General features: G+C 43.2%; 1 protein-coding gene across 1 annotated transcript; it reads right to left on the minus strand.

The window, feature by feature from the left end:
• Positions 1–260: 260 nt before the first annotated feature.
• FOXJ1 (forkhead box J1) lies at positions 261–10,630 on the minus strand. The gene is made up of 2 exons (XM_063123234.1): positions 10,096–10,630; positions 261–1,310 (listed from the first exon to the last, which is right to left on the minus strand). Exons 1-2 carry the CDS (start codon positions 10,615–10,617, stop codon positions 492–494), a joined length of 1,341 nt encoding a protein of 446 aa, XP_062979304.1. The 5' UTR covers positions 10,618–10,630; the 3' UTR covers positions 261–491.
• Positions 10,631–11,488: the final 858 nt, after the last annotated feature.

Here is an 11,488-nt window from a genome sequence, read left to right on the forward strand (position 1 = left end):
AGAGAGAGAGAGAGAGAGAGAGAGAGAGAGAGAGAGAGAGAGAGAATGAACAAATGGACCAAAGAAGAGAAAATTTCAGATGATCTAGCGTGTTCCTAGTCACCAGAAAGGGCTCCCTCTTCCATCCTATTCAAATATCCTCCCCTTCCTTATAAGAAAGATATGCCCTTCTCAATCCCCTCCACCCATGAAGTAGAAAAATCTATATTTCTTTAAAAGAACACAAAAATAAGTACTGTATTATTATTATTTGTTGTCTTTTGGGGGTACAGAGTTCCCCATATGTGTTGTGTTCAGATACATCCAGCCAAACTCTCCAGATCTCCCCTCCCTCGCCACTTCTGTGATTCACTTGGTCCCAATTCTAAAGACGTCTCATTTGTTAGAGGATTCTTCTGTTGTAAAGTCCTGCAGCACTGGGGAATATCTTGTTCATACAGCCAGTCAATCTAGGATGATCTTGAGCCTTCCAGCCAGGGATCTATCTCTCATTAAAGACAGCCAGCATTGCTCCAGTCATTCATTTCTGTCTGCAAAGAAGGGTCGTTAAGTTCAAAGAGTGGATCCATGTTGACAGAACTTGAGAGGTAATCATTTCTCCCTTCATCCCAGGGATGCTGAAGAAAAGAAGTGGCAATAAAGGTTTCATCAAAGTCCAAGCTGTTCTGGTTGGATTCTGTTAGGATATAATCCTGCCCAGCTGGGCACCACTCCTGTGGGCAGTCAATATGTCTTCCATGCACAGTCAAGTCTACATCCCTGGTTATGGGGCTAATAGGAGGAGTGATCTCCAGATCCTCAAAGGTGGAGAAGTCACCATTCAAGGTGGTGTCGAAGATAGCCTCCCAATCAAAATCACCTTTCAGAGACCCAAGCTCTGTCTGTTCTTCCTGAGTGAGCATAGGGGAGCTGGCGAGGCGGGCTGTCTTGTACATCCGCTTTGGCAGCGGCTGCTTGCGCTTATGGCTCATTTTCCCATCCACTGGGTTCCAGTTTTGGTCGCTGGTGACTTCTTCAAATTCTTTGAGCAGCTGCTGAGACTCCATGTTGATTTTCAGGATGCTGTTGTTCTTCCAAGATGCCGCTGCCTGGTGAGCAGAAGAACTAGAACTGGCATCCTGTTGGATTCTTCCGGTGAAGGCTGGATGGATCTGGACTGGGGGCATCCTGCGTTTCTTGAAGGCTCCGTTCATCAGCCTGTCTGCATACTGAGGATCGATCTTCCAGAAGCCACCTTTTCCCGGCTCATCCTTCTCTCGTGGCACCTTGATAAAGCACTTATTCAAGGACAGGTTGTGCCTAATGGAATTCTGAAATCAATTAAAAAACAAAACAGAGCGTAATGTAAGTAAGAAATAACTTCACTGTGTAGTACAGCGGTTCTCAACCTGTGGGTCGGGACCCCTTCGGGGGTCGAATGACCCTTTCACAGGGGTCGCCTAAGACCATCGGAAAACACATATTTCCGATGGTCTTAGGAAACTGTATTGACTGAACTATGTCATGTATCATCTTTTGTATTATTAAAGCTATTGTTATGTATTATTTTCATTAGCAAACCATCCCATGACAATGGATCGTGTAGAGAAGAATGAAAATAATTTTATGGTTGGGGGTCACCACAACATGAGGAACTGTATTAAAGGGTCGCGGCATTAGGAAGGTTGAGAACTACTAGTGTAGTACATATAGCATGAATGCAACTGAACCAACCATATGGAATTATGAAGGTCTTTCTAGAAAGAAAGAAGGCTGAAGGGGTTTGAAACAGTGAAATTAAAATACATAAAATCTGGAATATCTCAGGAGTATGATGGCTACAGTCAAATGGATGGCCATCCTCATTCTGATATGGCAACCTTCCCCAGTCTGGTGTTCTCCAGATGTCTTGGACTACAATTCCCATCACCCTTGGTTGGGGATGATAGGCACCATAGGTCAACATCCCCAGGTTAGAGAAGGCTGCTGCGTACCTAGAAAAACAGGGACTCCCATCTCCCATCATAGCCTTTAAGATCAAAGAAGAGCACTTTTCTGATAATTATCATGAGTGTGTTCAATTTATTCAAGAGTGACATTCTTGCATGGACTTCTTTGAACTAGAGTATTTTCTGGAAGTATTAGCAAGACCTTTCATTTGTGGTGGGTTTTAGATGCTACAATGGCAAGTGGGAAGGTGTGCAGGTGGGGAGGGTATGGTGGTACCCCGTTTTTTATCTGCTTTGTGTGGGATATTATTACATAGAGTTGTTTTCATGGTTTGGTTCTCTTAAAAAGTTAGAATTTGTCCTCAGCTCTCTGAAAGAGAAGGATAGAAATCTTAGGCCATACCTGCCAATACTACAAGTTTATACCAGTTTCAAACCTATTTATGTGTCTTTCCTGATTTTGAGGATGTGGGATGGTTGTGGGCTGTGTAGGGTGACCATATGGAAAGGAGGACAGGGCTCCTGTATCTTTAAGAGTTGTCTGGTAAGGGAATTTCAGAAGATTTGTATGCATGCAGCACCTGGTGAAATTCCCTCTTCATCACAATAATTAAAGCTGCAGGAGCCCTGCCCTCTTTTGTATATGGTCAAGAGGGCAGGGTTTGTACAGCTTTAACTGTTGGGATGAAGAGGAAACTTCACCAGGTTCTGTATGCATACAAATGACACCTGCTGAAATTCCCTTTTATATGCAACTGTTACAGGAGCCTTGTCCTCCTTTCCATATGGTCACCCTACACAGCAACACTCACAATGTGGAATGGAGAAGACAACCATCCCACATCCTCAAAATCAGGAAAGATTTTAAAATCCACCCTCCCAATACCTCAGAGACCAAAAAGGTCAACCAAGCATCATATAACAATCCTGTTTTTTAAGATAAAAGTCTATGCAGGCCTGAGAGCTGACATTGTGACTACAGATCAAGAGCTTTCCCAGAAGCCACAGCTACCATGGTATGCGGTGGTACTAAGTACAACAGAAATACTCTGTGAAATAACCACTTAATCTAAGACAGATGGGGAGGGAACACCACACAAACACCACTCACACGGCACACTTGCCGGTCTGTTTGGTTATATTTGCATGCATACATGCACCTTTGGGTGCCCATGGATCATCCTATGGTTGAATTGGGCTTTGTATGAAATCATCCTCTGAATCGTCATTAAAAAAAGAAAAAGAAAAATCATGGTAGCTCTGAGAACAGCGACAAAGAGCGAGACCAAAAGAAGGGACATTTTCTGTTCCCATAGAGCTATTCTAAAAAAAGAATGCATGTGCGTGTCTAGAGTGATGTGCACAATCAGAAAGCAAACTCCGTTATTGGGTAAATAACACCCTCGTATAGAGCACAAAGCCAGGAGGGTGTTAAGAGATTGGATATGGTGGAGGATTGTGTGTGAGGGTTCCTTTTCTTTCCTTTTTTTAAATGTTGCCTAGATATCTTTATGCTTATTCATCCATAATCCGTATTGCCAAAGAGCAAAAGCAAGGCTTGAATGCCTGGAGGGCTAAATAAAAAACCCATTCCTCTAGGCTGAAACTCCCTGGGCATCTTGGCTCCTTTCCAAAGCACACAGCTCCCACAGGAATCTCTCCCCTTCTCCTCCCTGATTATGGGTGGCATGACATTTTGACTCTGTGTCTGCACTTACAGGAACTGGGGTTGGTGAGGCGGGTGAGAACATGGACATGGCTGGAGAAGAGGGGAAAAGAAAGAAAAAGAGGAATTCCTGCAAATGTGCCGGTCTCTGATGAGTCAGAATTTACTGCTTAATGAAATTTTACAAGGGTCAGAGAATTCTCCCCTCCCCTGTCTTAGAGTCAGTTTAAATCCGCTGGGCTTGTCTACGGTTCATTATTGCCCAGCTAGTTAGCATATTTATCATTTTCCCCCTACAACAATCAATTGAACCACCTGCATCTTTGCAAAGAGAAACTGAATTCTGTTAAAAAAAAGAAAAAGAAAAGAAAGGGAAAAAAAGAAGAGGGAAAGTGTTTTCTAACCTAAGAGTTAAGAGTTTGTATACACACACACACACACACACACACACACACACACACACACACACACACACACAAGCCCATCTTTTTCCTTTCTGCCTACTTCTTTGCTAATTCTAGGAAATATAAGTGCTCGGAACTAGATTTACACTGAATCAACTCTGCTCTCAAAAATGGATTTCTTTACCCTCCTCCCCACAGTAGCCCCTCCCACCTGAAAATGTCACACAATAGACCCTTCTGAATGGGTTGAGCTGTGGTGTGGAGGGATCCCCAAAAATCAGGTGGAGGGGCCATCCTCTCACAGGTTCCTTTCTCTTATGGAAAGCAAATATTGGATCCAACCCATTGCATCTCAGCTCTAGAACAATCTTGTGGGAAACCTAATGAATGTTAAAATTTGATGATGAGCTCAGAAACTTGGTATCAGATAACGTTCACTAATTCCAATTACCTTTACTTCTTATAAGCTGTCTGCAGTTGCCTATGTGTGAAAGTGAAATCTAAAGTCCTGGATGTGGATTCTGAAGCCCTGGTCCTCTAGCCATGAAATAGTGTGCTATCATCAATGCATCTACAGAATATCTCCATCTATAGATTAAGGTTAATAAACATCATGTGGTTGCTTCAAGGATATGCAAGACAATATATGTGAAATACTTTCTCTGTTTGTTTATTTAAGCTGCAGTCCTATTCACTCTTGCCGGGAGTAAGCACCATTGATTTACTTCTGAGTAAAAACATGCAGAGGATTGCTTTAGAGGAGGAATTACAGTATGATCATTATTTTTTAAAATGCCTTGTTGTCTGGCATTCTTAGCCAGAGTGAGATATTGTAGCATCCTGTCATTCTCCAAACCAGTTTGACATTGGTGTGACCTCAGCTGTTCTTCCAGTTGGAACATTCACTATAATTGGCTCAGGAGTAGCTTCTTCCAGTTGAGCCACCCACAGTTACACACACTTGATCTGGAGATACTTCCACTAATGTTCATTGGTATCATCCATCATGGGTCCTTCACATGGCCTACACAGGTTGACTTCCTTCCCCTTTTGATACCATTATTTTGATTTTAAATCCAGTTGATGCCATCATTGAAATGGTTTTGGAATGGCCTGGTTACCCCTTCTCTTTTTGCAGGTGCATTAATGGTGATTCTTGTGCTGAAACTTATCATATTTGATTAGGAGCTCATAACATGACACAGCAAAATGGAGCATCCAAAAGAAGGGCCTTGTTTTAAATTAAACATTTTGGTTTTATTTTGGAGTTTTTGTTACTTATGCTTTTTAAGGGTAGAATTATCTCGTGAGTAGTCTTGCTGGATAAGGGGAAGATGGGCTAATTCCTGTAATTAATAAATTGGAGTGTGGTGGAAAATGCCTTCCTTGGAAGATCATCTCAGCCTCTCTCTCTCTCTCTCTCTCTCTCTCTCTCTCTCTCTCTCTCTTTCTCTCTGTGTGTGTGTGTGTGTGTCCTCTTTCTTTTCTACCCTTCTTTCTCTTTTTGTTAGAAGATTTCAATAGAAGTAATGTTATTTCAAAACAATATCCTAATGTCATTAGCAAAATAGCAATAAAAAAGTAAACAAGTCACAAAAGCTTGGAAGTGTGAACAAGAATACAAATGGGGCAGAAAAATAGAAATGCACTGATTGTATGTTAAATGCAAATGTTACTTAGACAATTGAAAGTTGTAACTTTATAAAATGGCCACAGGGAATATATTCCAGATTTCCAACCATAAATATCAATGATTCCCTGGGATACATTGTGATTGCTTGCTAACAAGCTTTTGAAAAACCAAGTCATGTGACTCCAGTGACCTAATGCAGAGGCTTCCTCAGATGATAATTTTTACCCAGCTGAGGGAGTCTTGAGCATTCAGATGAATGTAGCACTTGCCCAATAGGTTCAACAGGGCTGGGTAACCTGTTGCCCTCCAGATTTTGTTAGACTACAACTCCCATAATCCCTGACCATTGGCCATGCTGAAGGGAGTCACCAATGATATCTGGAGGGCCACAGGTTCCCCAGCCCTGACATAGGACAAAGAAACACACACATACCAAGAGACTCTGGTTCCTTTGGTATGCTGAAGATTGAGCATATACCTACAAAAGTATCCCTTGGTGAGTTGATCTTGGTGGGCATTTGGGGACAAGAATACAACTTGGTGAACATCACTTAGACCTATTTAAGTGAGAAATTACTGTGGCGGGCAGAAGAAGGAGATAGGGGAAAGGTGCTCCTGAATGTATGAGGATGGCGAAGAGCACAGAAGTGAATGAGGAAAAGGAAGAAGGTTCTTTTCTATGTTAACTTTTCTAAAGAAAGAAAGATTCTCCCAGTGGGCCTAGAATAATGGCAGCCAGCCTTCACAGAGCATGAGGTACTGGCTAAGTAGACAGATAAAGGCCAGAACACACACTACAGTCATCGGTATGCCTTCAAAAAACGACCTCGCTGTATCACTGAGGATTACTTACCATCTAGAGCTCTCATTATGTTATGAATGTCCATCCTTCTACCAGTAACCAGCAGGAGTATGAAGTAGAGATTCACAGTGTGGTGGCAGAGTAAAGCAGTTCTCTGTGTTATGACGCTATACACCGAGACCAGTTTCAGCAGCATTCTCATGGCAATTGTAACATGAGCACCAACCTTAAGTGGTCTTATCCCATGTCTCTCTCCTGGGCAGGAGCACCTTGCCTCAGCAAGCATGTCAGAGACCTGGTTGAGGACTAGGTCCATCAGGAGGGTTGGGCTCCAGCTCAAGGGATTGTGCTGGCAGCTGCTTGACGGGCAATGAAATGACAAGTATCCTCTTTGATGCTATTGCCATTACCAGCCATGCAGAACATAACTGACTGAACCACCACTAATCACTTATGAGAGAGGAAAATGTCTTCAAATGCAGCATCTCCATACTCTCTTGAAGATCCTCCCTCAGAGATTCAACACTACAATTCTATTTTCACCTCTGGATAAAATCATGGAAACAGCAAGGATGTCAGTTACAAAGATGTCTGTATGACACCTGGACATAGTTTTCCTTTGACTAAGGTGAATTTCTGGACAAGGCAGTGCTTGTTGCTTGGGAGTAAAGGCCCAATGTATAGGATGGGTTGGACAACTTGTGGTCCTCCAGATGTTTTGGCTTTCCACTCCCATAATCCATTGACTATGCTGGCTAGGGCTGATGGAAGTTGTAGGCCAAAACATCTGGAGGGCTACAAATTGCCTATCTCTGGGCTATAGTGTGCCACCAGCCCAAGTCTATAAACTTTCTGGACTGAGTAATGCAACTGAGTAATGAAGTTTTATTTTGTATTAGCCCAAACTGTATTTTCACATGTGCATTTTAGGCCAAAACATTTGGAGGACCACAAGTTGTCCAGCCCTGTCATAGGATTACAGTGGGTGCTTAGAATATGTTGATTTTCATGTCTACCATATCCATGCTATATGGATATGGAGCACATAATAATGGCAATGGAGATGGGAAAACAGAAATTCACTGGGGCTGTTCACATGACACAACAGCCTACCATGGGTTATTTAACCCATGATGAAGCTGTGGCGCATGCAGGAAACCTGCGGCTGACATTCCAAATATGCAACCCCAACTTGGGGGTTATCATGCTGTTTGAACTCAGTGAGCATGGGTTATATTAGGATTAAATAGCCCTCACATAACCAATGAACCTGGTTGCATAATCAGAACAGCCCACCATGGGTTGTTTAAGCCATGGTGAGCTGCAGCACATGCGTGTGCATACCGGCTGCCATTTTGCATATTCAACCCCCAACCCGGGATTGACACTGCATCCAAACCCAGTCATCATGGGTTATTCAAGAGTTAAACAACCCTCCGATAACCCATGCTCCTCAAGTTCCCACGACAATCCTGAGCCGGGGTTGAATATATTATTTGGTGCCCATGGGCACTGTGGCTTATGCCAACTGAGTCACTGTCTCAGCAGAGCTATTTGAATTACAAATGAAATTAATGAGGCACATGAGGCTGCTACAGTAATAGAGCCAGAGTCCAATGTTCACCTTATAAAAACCTGGTGAACAACTCTGACTTGGATTTCCCCAAAGTCAGGCTTACCTCTTTCTTTCTTTCTTTCCTGATCTAGACTCCTACTTGTTCAGTTTTACAAACTAACTGTGGGTTTCTTCTCATGGCAGTTGAACTTCACTAAAGTCTTATGGGCTGACTAAGCCTCTTCAAGAGGAAAGTTGAAATATTTCTCTGTGTTACCCTTTTAGCTCCTGAGTTCCATCAATTCTACTCTTATTCACACCTCTTTCCTTCCTAGTATTGCTTCTCCACCTTCAATCTTGTCAAGTATCCAGTTGGATGGATAAGGCAATCCACTTCTTTGGCTCCTGTGGCAGGTATTAACTAATCCAGCCAGCACCCTCAATTTCCATTCCCCAATGGATCAAAAGAAGGAGTTTTGGGGAAAGGATTCTTCCCCCTTAGGTATATTACCTTTTTATATCCCTAAAGGTGTTCACTCTCATTTTCTCTCTCTCTCTCTCCCCTCCCCCTGCCCAGTAGTGTGTAAAGCAGATGCTTGTTTTAAGAACTTAAGAACATAAGAATGCTCTCCTGATGTGGATGTGATGCACATTGGCCTAATGCAGCCTTCCCTAAGCAGGTGCCCTTCAGATGTATTGGACTATCATCCCAATGTATCCCCTACTTGTGAGAAACCAAAGTCTGGATAATAGGAATTCATCTGCTAGGGTCCAGGTACTGAACATGAAAGCTAGTTCCATATCCAAGGGACTGGTTTTCAAAGCCCTCCTTACAACTGCTTTTTTCCAGATTTCAGTGGGAACAAAGGTGGCGCACAAGATTCATGGCAAAGCTCGACGGCCTACACTTGGGGTACATTCAAGATTAAATTTCCAAAAATCAAGCATCCCAAGAGCAGTTGTTGTGGTTATGTTTTTCTACCTCATAATAACCAGCGAGATATTAGTGGTACTTCTGAGGAATAAGCACATCTTCTCCAAAATATAGGATGGGAGAGTCAGTTGCCCCCCTAACTCTCTCCATGGCTCCCCACCCCCACCTCGCCTCGCAGCCTTGTACTTCTTTGATTCCAAATCCTCATATGTGACTGACTAGATTAGCAGCCTTAGCCGTCCCGAGAAAGACTGGCCAAGGTTTTAAATATATATTCAGTCTCTGTCTTGGTCATTCTGCTTCATCTTCCCATCTTTATTTCTCCTTATCCCTCCACCTGTTTCCTTTTCTCTTACTCCTCACTTTCCCCCTGCTGTCATTTCCACACTCACTCTGACACGTCCTTTACTCTGGAATATCTTTGTCACACTATAGTTACTGTGGTTGTTGGAGTCACAGAAAAGGTACAATAATTTCCTCAATGATCCACATTCATTTGTCCCGCAACAGAGACTGAACAGATAATTGCTAGCTTTAAAAGGAGAAAATGCCTGTTTACACTGTTCTACCTTCTCATTTACAGCCACCTCTTGTGTACTACTAAGTGCTTTACTCCAGGCAAAACAGTTTGGTAGGAAACGTACCAAGCAATAATAATTGCGCCCAGGGGAAAGGGAAGACAAAAACGAAGCGACAGCATGAATACTAGGAACACTTGGTTGCTTTCTAATGTCATTGGAGAGTTACCAAGAGATCTGCTCCTCTTCTTTTGCCAGAGAGAGTCTTACAACCTGAGGGAGGATGATCCAGGAAGTAGGGTGCTAGCATCTCAGTTAAGAATGTAGGAAAGGGTTTGTTGCTCTTTCACAGCTGTTTAGGGACTTTGGACAAGTAGCCTAGACTTCCTCCTTCAACACCTTAGGTATAACCCTACTTTAGATAGAGCTTCCCTCACAGAAGAACTATGAGGTATAAAAAACATTGTGAACTTGTCATATACAGCCATAATAAGCCGCAACGGCACCTAGGAGGGTAATCTTGAGCCTCAGAGGAGAATCAACAGAACACTGGGACAACAACAAGTGCACTAGAACTTCACCTACATGATTGGGTGGCCCCACTCCAAAGGCAGAGGCACAAATGAGAGGGACCCAGGCCGTTCTAGCCACCTACCTGCCATGTGGGGTCAGCATGCCGAAAATAGCAGAAATTATCCGTAATCCATTTATAGATGTCTGAGAGGGTGATTTTGGTTTTCTTGCTCGCTTCCATGGCCATGCAGATGAGTGTGGCATAGGAATAAGGGGGCTTCACATGGGGATTGGTCTTGTAATCTATGTCTTCCAGGGGTTGGCCTTGCAGATGTGCAGTCCTGGATGTGGAGGAGGAAATTGGCTTGCCAGGAGTGTGGGGCATCCCCATGCAAGCTGGATCACCAGCCAGGGGGGAACACGGCGCAGCGGAGCCAGGGATTTTATGATACCCATGAGGATCTGTGCTGCACGGGGAAGAAGATGACTTGCCCATGTTGGCGTTGATGATGGAGAATTCTTGAAGCCACTGGAGGCTGGTCAAGCTGTCATCGAGGTTTCCCGAGTCCACCATGCTGCTTTCCTGGCTTTTCTCTTCCTCTGACTGCACGTTCAGCCAGTTGTCAGTCATGTCAGTGGAAGCCAAAATAGGCAAGTCCAACATTCAGGAATTGTAGAAGAGCAGGACGTGGGGTGGGGTTGGGGATAGAAGGGCAAGGGCAAAGGGTGACAATCCTGCAACAATAACATGAAAAAGTTCAAGGCCCCTCACAACTGGGCACCTCTCAAACAAACAACTGAGCAGGTTGTTTTCCAGCCCAACACTGAAAGTACAGGAGCCAAATATATCTTGGAGGCAACCCCAGAGAACTGAGTCACACCTGAGGGCAGGAGCCCCTTCTCAAATCTTCCTCCTTGATTACCGGGCTTTAGGTAGACTATAGTAGTAAGATGGGTGGAATCCACCCAATTTCCCCCCCTTTGAGGCAATTTTTTTTGTTCCTATTGAAACACCATTAAAATCCAGAGAGAAACATGCAGCTGAAATGAACAGTGGTACCTTCTTCTGGGAAATAAGTTTCTTCAGTTTATACCACTTACAAAGCTGGCACCTTTCAAACTGTACTAGATCAATCTGAGCGACATGGAGCAGTCTGTATTTTATCTAGTTCTCATTTGATTTCCCATTTAATGTGGAACACTGCCATCTTTTTAAAAATCACAAGAAATATGAATATGGCTAAGTAAGGCTACAATCCTATACACTCTAACCTGGGAGTAAGCCCCATTAAACTCAATGGTACTTACACTTGATAGTATAGAATTGTGCTGTAAAGAAGATTAGACATGTTAAATATTCACCCAATTTTTGCCCTCAGAATTCATAGAGAAGGGATGATTAATGTCCTTCCAGAATGCTAGGAATTTTTAAACCTACCCGCGGGATATACAATCAGTAAAAATGGAAAATCTATCTCCAGCAACACAACCCATAAACTGAAGGACTTTCATTTAAGGCAGTTGGCACCCCAATG

The sequence above is a fragment of the Elgaria multicarinata genome, chromosome 3 (genome assembly GCF_023053635.1).
Source record: "Elgaria multicarinata webbii isolate HBS135686 ecotype San Diego chromosome 3, rElgMul1.1.pri, whole genome shotgun sequence".
Taxonomy (NCBI): domain Eukaryota; kingdom Metazoa; phylum Chordata; class Lepidosauria; order Squamata; family Anguidae; genus Elgaria; species Elgaria multicarinata.